We start from the raw sequence: 6,824 nt of genomic DNA on the forward strand, positions 1-6,824 counted from the left end.
TGGTGTTGTTCCTCCAACCTGAGTGTGGCTTCATCTTTACAACGGAAGAGGCCGTGGATAGACATATCACAATGGGAATGGGATGTGGAATTAAAATGTGTGGCCATTGGGAGATGCCATGATCCTCTCATATCGACTGGCAGGCTCCAGGCTACAGGGCCGTGCTGGCACAGCCAGTGCCCGGGCTCGATGGGGAAGGACCACAGTCTGGGCTCCTGATGCAAGTCTGCTGAGGAAAACCCCTCGAAACCTCTGTAACGGGGGTGCATGTATCCGGCCGGGAGGGTACGGCAGGTCGCCACCCATCACCTCCTCTCTGCTGTTCAACCTCCACCACCCCGGCCCCACGTCCCCTGCACAGGAGCTCTGCTGTGGGAGCACCACTCCCCCTCCTTCCACATCTCCACACACTCCAACAATCCTCCGGCTCCCCGACTCGTCCTCTCTTTCACTCCGACCTGACTCTCCTCTCCACAGCGCTCGCCCTTCCCTCCCATCTCTTCCCCCCTTCCTCCCCAAACTCCCTTCCATCTTCCACCCGACCCCTTCTCCCTAAACCCCTCACTAATCGACACGCAAAATGGTGTAGGAACCCAGCATCTATGGAAAGGAATAAACAGCTGTCGTTTCGGGCCGAGAGCCTTCATCAGGGCTGGAGAGGAAGGGGAAGAGGGCAGAATATAAAAACATGATGTGGGAATGAGGATAAGATCAAACGCGACAGGTGAAGCCAGGTGGGCCGGGGGCAGAGGAAAGAATGCATCTTTTCCCTTCGGGGATGAAACCGCAGTGTGGTCTGGATATCGTCGCCGCTGACGACGAGCCTGACCTGGCCCGGTGGTTTGTGACTGAGTGCAGCCGATGGTAAATTCAGATCGGGAAGCTAAGTGACAGGATGAATTGGATTTTGGCAAGAACTGAATCGTGAGTAACGGGTTGGGATGAAGAGGTGAAGGGGATTAGGACCGGGCTTGGAGATTTTGTCGACGTTAAGGTAATGAACACTTTCATGTCTGACTGTGACAAAAATCTTCACCCGGTTAGATTGACAGACTTCATAAAACTCAGATCTGGAGTATTGCGTATAGTTCTGATCGCCCCACGAGAGGAAGGACATTGAGGCTCTGGAGAGTATTCCTGATTAGAACGTGAAACGGTAGATTTTTCATGATGAATACACTTTATAAGGCCGTGAGATATAAAGGCAGAATTAGGCCATTTGGCCCGTCGAATCTCCTCCGCCATTTCATCATTTTCCCTCCCAGCCCTCAATCTCCTGCCTTCTCCCCGAGTTACTTCATACCCTGACCAGTCGAGAATCTATCAATCTCTGTCTTAAACGTACTCAAAAGCTTGCCTGTGGCAACGAATTCCACAGATTCACCACTCTCTGGCTGAAGAAATTACTGCTCTTCCTCCTAGAAGGACGGCCTTCTATTCCGAGGCCGAGTCCTCTGGTCTCACACCCACCCGCCACATTTGAAATTACACCACGGACTGAGACCCGTCGCTCCTATCGAGATGCTGGGTCTAAACACGATCGCTGAGCTCACTATAGTCCGTGGTGGTCAGTGCTGGGTCGACCTAATTCACCGAGTTTCTCTGTTAACATTGCAAACACAGGCAGACTGAGAATGCAGAAGCTTTATTGCGCAAGCATAAAAACATACATTTGCAACTTAATTATACAATTATGTTAATAAGCCGTCAGCCCGTGAGTTGAAACCCAGATACAACTTGCGCCCCCTGGAACATCCTGTCCCGCAGCTTCCTCGTAACTTCGCTTTCACTAAGACGTGTACATCTTTAGGGTGAATCTGGTGAATTTCAACCATTTCCCCGAGCTTGCGCCAGAATTCTGAATTCCCACAGGCGACCTTAAGTGAGGGGAGCTTGTACAAAATGCTTTGTTTCTCCCCGGGGGTGAATGGCTTATGAGAGAGAGAGAGAGAGAGATAGTAGCCCGGGGAATGAACATTAGCAAGCGAGTGTATACACACGCGAATTTGTCTGAGTGCGTTGTGGAGATTGCATTACGAGGCGCCCCGGGCCGTGGTAAAGTGCTGTATTCGTATCCATTTGACCTGGTGATCAGAATTATTGCTTTAGCTGAGCGGTGCGCGCCACGTTGTGCGCCGCCGGGGTCCTACAGACCGGTCACTTGGCCGTCCTGGAGCAAGAAGATTCAGTCACGTGCATGGGAGCGAGCGCCGTATGGTCCCAGACTTGAAATCTACAGGTCATTGTCTGCGGGGAAAAGCAGAGGCCAGTATTCAAAGAGTTTCCCGCCGGATTCATAAATCCCCACCAGGTTCCAGTGTCCCTGGGGTCAGGACCCCCGCCCCTCTCTCCCGAGACCACCAGTGCACTGATCGCTCACCTTGGCATACAGAGGATCCTCGTGGAACGGACAGTTCCGGGAAACAGAACTCTTCTTGCAGATGGTGGTTCTCAGCTCCAGGGTGAGATGGTACGTGAACACCCACACCACCTGCAAGAGCACCTTACAGTCAGAAAGGCCTCAAAACATCTCTACAGGGTGCCTGTGTGTATAGAGCCAGGAGTGGTCACCCATCTGCGCACACCCACCACCTTTACTCTGCTCGTCATAAGATATAGGAGCAGGAGTCGGCCATCTGGCCCGTCGAGCCTGCTCCGCCACTCAATAAGATCATGACTGATCTGGCCATGGACTCATCTCCAACTACCTGCCTTTTCCCCATAAACCTTAATTCCCCTACTGTGCAAAAATCTATCCAACCTTGTCTTAAATACATTTACTGACGTAGCCTCCACTGCTTCTTTGGGCAGAGAATTCCACAGATTCACCACCCTCTGGGAAAATCAGTTCCTCCTCATCTCTGTCTTAAATCTACTGCCCTGAATCCTGAGGCTATGTCCCCTAGTTCTAGTCTCACCTACCAGTGGAAACAACTTTCCTGCCTCTATCTCTTTCATAATTGTATTTTTCTCTAAGATTTCCTCTCATTTTTCTGAATTCCAGCAAGTACAGACCCAGGAGATTCAATCTCTCCTTATATTCTCTAACCCTCCTCTGTCGTCTCAACATGGCGAACCTCCAAAGCCAGTAGATCCTTCCTCAAGCAAGCAGACCAGAACTGCACGCTGTACTCCAGGTGCCACGTCACCAGTACCCTGTACAGTTGCAGCATAACCTCCCTGCTCTTAAATTCAATCCCTCCAGCAATGAAGTCCGACATTCCATTTGTCTGCTTAATAGCCCGCTGTACCTGCAAACCAAACTTTCGTGATTCATGCACAAGCACTCCCGAGTCCCTCTGCACAGCAGCGTGCTGCAATCCTTTACCATTTCAATAATAATCTGCTCTTCCTTTTTTCCGTCCAGACTGGATGACCTCGTGTTTACCAACATTGTATTCCATCTGGCAGACATTTGCCTACTGACTTAACCCATACATATCTCTGTGTAGATTCTCCGTATCCTTCCTCGCCCTCTCCCCGACCCCCTTCTCCCCACTCTCCCCTCCTCATGCCCCTCTCTTCCCCCTCCACCCCATCTTCCCCCGCTCCCACTCCTCAACCCACTCTCCCTCCCTCTACTTCTCCCTCTCCCCCTCACTATCTTCCTCCTTCCTCACCTCCCCTCCTTTCCTCTCACCTTCTCCTTTTATCCCCTCCATCTCTGCTCCCCATCATCACCTCCCCGACACCTCCTCCCACTCTTCCCCTTACCACTCTCTTCCGCACTTGCCCTCCTCTGCCCACCGCGTCTATTCCGCACTTACCCCCACACACTCCCCCCTCTGCTTCCGAGTTCTCCTCCCCCTACTCCCCACTTCCCACTCCTCCTCCCTCCCTCTCCCATCCCTCTCCCTCTCTTCCCCTTCCCCCTGCTCTATCTACCCTTCATCCACATCTCCGCCTTCCCCATCTCTCCTCCCCTCACCTCCGCCCTTCCCTGGCTCCCCCTCTTCACTCTCCCCTTCTCCTCCCCGCTCCCTCCGTCCCACCCCTCCTCCCTCCCCTACCCCTCTCCTCCCTCCCCTCCCCTTCCACCTATTTCCCTCCCCATCACCTGTGTTTGGGCCGATATCACTTTCGACACTGCGGTGTGAAACAAGTCGCTGGATCTGCTGTTGAAGTCCTCCTCCGCCACCCGGATCGCGTTCACTACCCCGGGGTCATCTGTGGGCACGGGACAGAGGCCGCCCGGCATGCAGGGCGTCACCACCTCCGCCGCCCCCAACATCAACACCAACACCACCAGAACTGGACCCATCTTCCTCCGCGGAAAAGCAAATAACAGGTGCTGGCGTAATTTCCTCCGCCCTTCGCTCGTCACTCCGACCCGGTCGTCCACGTCATCCTTCTGCGGGACTTCCGCCCCCATATCCACAAGCTCCCCACGTCTTTTTGTGACATTGCAAACACGTGAAAGGGGCAGATGCTGGAAATCCAAAGCAACGCGCATACAAACACAAAATGGTGGAGGAACTCAGCAGGCTAGGCAGCATCTATTGGGGAAAAGAAAGTATATCGACGTTTCGGGCCGAGACCCTTCGGCAGAACTATGGAAAAGAGAGGTGTTGGGCCAAGAGCTTTCTTCAGGACTGAGAGGGAAGGGGAAAGACGTCTGGATAAGCAGCTGGAGGGAGGGGACGGACGCTAGCTGGAAGGTGATAGGTGAAGCCGTGTGGGAGGGACAGAGGAAGGAACCAGAGGGGAGAGGAGAGTGGACCATAGGGAAGGGAAGGAGGAGGGGACCCAGGTGGAGGTAATAAAAAGTGAATGGTCAGAGTTGGGAAGATGAAGAAGGGGGTTGGGGAACGGTTTCATACCACAAGGAGAAAATTAATATTGATGACATTGTGGTGAAGGCTTCCGAGACGGAATATAAGGTGTTTTTTCTCCACTCTGAGGGTGTCCACATTTTGGCACAGTTTGACCTTGGACCGACACGCCAGAACGGAAACGGGAATGGAAATCGGAATTAAAAGTTTCGGCCACGGCAAGTCCCGCTTGCGGCAGACGGGGGTGGGGGGGGGGCGGTGGTGCAGGTGCTGGAAGTGACTCCCTAGTTTCCTACGGTGTTGACTGTTCGTCAGCTGAACCAGGCCGGGAAACTCACCACGTAACTTGTAATTGGTCGAAGCTTGCACTTTTTCGTCTCTACAGGAACAAGAATGTGACAGGCCAACAACTTAAAACATGAATTCTACTCTCCTCTGTGTACCAATACTCATTCAAACCGCTCCCCCACTTCTAATCACCAAGAACGGGAATCTCCCATTGTTCAGAAGTCATATCCTTCTTCTCCCAGCCCCTGGCATGCACTTTCTTCCTTGCGATGATGACTCTTCGAGGTCATCGCTATTATGCATTTGAAGCCTCTACTTTCATTTCATTCCATTCCAGTTCAAATGTTGCTTTTCAGTGTCAGCATCATCTGACTGTCCTACAACACCTTCCCACTGATGTAGACAGACAGCTACACAGCTTCTCTTGTCTCCTTCTATTCTGGTTCAAACCAGGTCACTTAGACAGTGGGCCGACGTACCGAGACGACTTCTGCAAACCTGATATTGTACTCAACGCACAGCTTATGTGAGAATGATCCAGCATTTAGCAGAAACTCAACGTCACAATGTTCAATTGCACTGATTCGATTACCCCTGAGTAAGAATAAGTTCTCAAACAGTTCACAAGATGGAGGCTACAGGGCAGCCTCACAAAATGGCACACTCCATTCCGACAAGCACATGGCAAGAACAAAGACAATTGGTTTGTCTGTTTCCACTAACCTCGACCCATTCGAGTTTGACACTTTCTTCCATATTTTCACTCCCCACGGCCGACAATGGGTCTCACCGACGTAGAGGAGGCTGCGTCAGGAGCACCAAACACAATGGACGACTCCAGCAGATTCGCAGGTGACGTGCTGCCTCATCTGGAAGGACATTTTGGGGTCCTCAGTGGAGGTGATTGGGCAGGTTAGGCCACCTTCAGGTGTAACTGCCTGGAGGCTGATTAGTGGGGAGGGATGAATGGATAAGGGAATTATGGAGGGAGAGATCCCTGTGGAAAGTTGAGTGTTAGGGGGGGCAGTGGAAGTTGTGGACGATGATGTGTTGGGTGTGGGGGCTGACGGAGAGGTATGCAAGATCAAAAGGGACTCGGTCACTATTAAGGCAGCGGGAAGATGGTGTGAACATGGATGATCGGGAAATGGAGGAGATGCGGGTGAGAGCAGCATCAATAGTGGAGGTGGGGGGGGGGGGCATTCTTTAAAGAAGGAGGACATCTCTGATGTCCTGGAATGGAAAGCCTCGTACTGAACGTGAAGAGACTGAGAAGAGCAAATACTATTTTTCCCGGAGACTGGGTGGGAAGAGTTATGGTCAAGATAACCATGGGGATCAGGTTTATAAAAGATATCAGTTGACTGTTTGCATACAGAGACAGAAAGAACAAGAATGGTGAGGGAGGTGTCACAGATGAACCAAGTGAATGTAAGGGCCGGGTGGAAGTTAAAGCCAAGGTTGATAAAATTGACGAGCTCAGCGTGGGTGGATGAAACGGCGCCGATTCTGTCCTCAGAGTCGCGAGGGAGGAGTTGGGGGTTAGAACCGGGGAAGCCTTCGAGCATAGGCCGTTCTGTGCAGCCGACATGAACGGGCAGGCATAGGTAGGGCCCGTGCCGGCGCCCTTGACTACTCTTCAGGTTCGGAGAGAGAGAGAGGAGAGCGGACCAGGTCTGCCAGTCGGAGGAGGGTGGTGCTGGAGTGGGATTGGGTGGTTCTTCTGTCAAGGAAGAAGCGGAAAGTCTTTGAAACCTTCCTGAT

The 6,824-nt window shown here is 52.3% G+C and overlaps 1 protein-coding gene across 1 annotated transcript; it reads right to left on the reverse strand.

Annotated features, from left to right (window-relative positions):
• Window positions 1-1,629: 1,629 nt before the first annotated feature.
• On the reverse strand, window positions 1,630-4,523 carry LOC140188985 (cystatin-like). The gene is made up of 3 exons (XM_072245647.1): window positions 4,058-4,523; window positions 2,381-2,491; window positions 1,630-2,247 (listed from the first exon to the last, which is right to left on the reverse strand). Exons 1-3 carry the CDS (start codon window positions 4,451-4,453, stop codon window positions 2,158-2,160), a joined length of 597 nt encoding a protein of 198 aa, XP_072101748.1. The 5' UTR covers window positions 4,454-4,523; the 3' UTR covers window positions 1,630-2,157.
• Window positions 4,524-6,824: the final 2,301 nt, after the last annotated feature.

The sequence above is a fragment of the Mobula birostris genome, chromosome 28 (genome assembly GCF_030028105.1).
Source record: "Mobula birostris isolate sMobBir1 chromosome 28, sMobBir1.hap1, whole genome shotgun sequence".
Classification (NCBI taxonomy): domain Eukaryota; kingdom Metazoa; phylum Chordata; class Chondrichthyes; order Myliobatiformes; family Myliobatidae; genus Mobula; species Mobula birostris.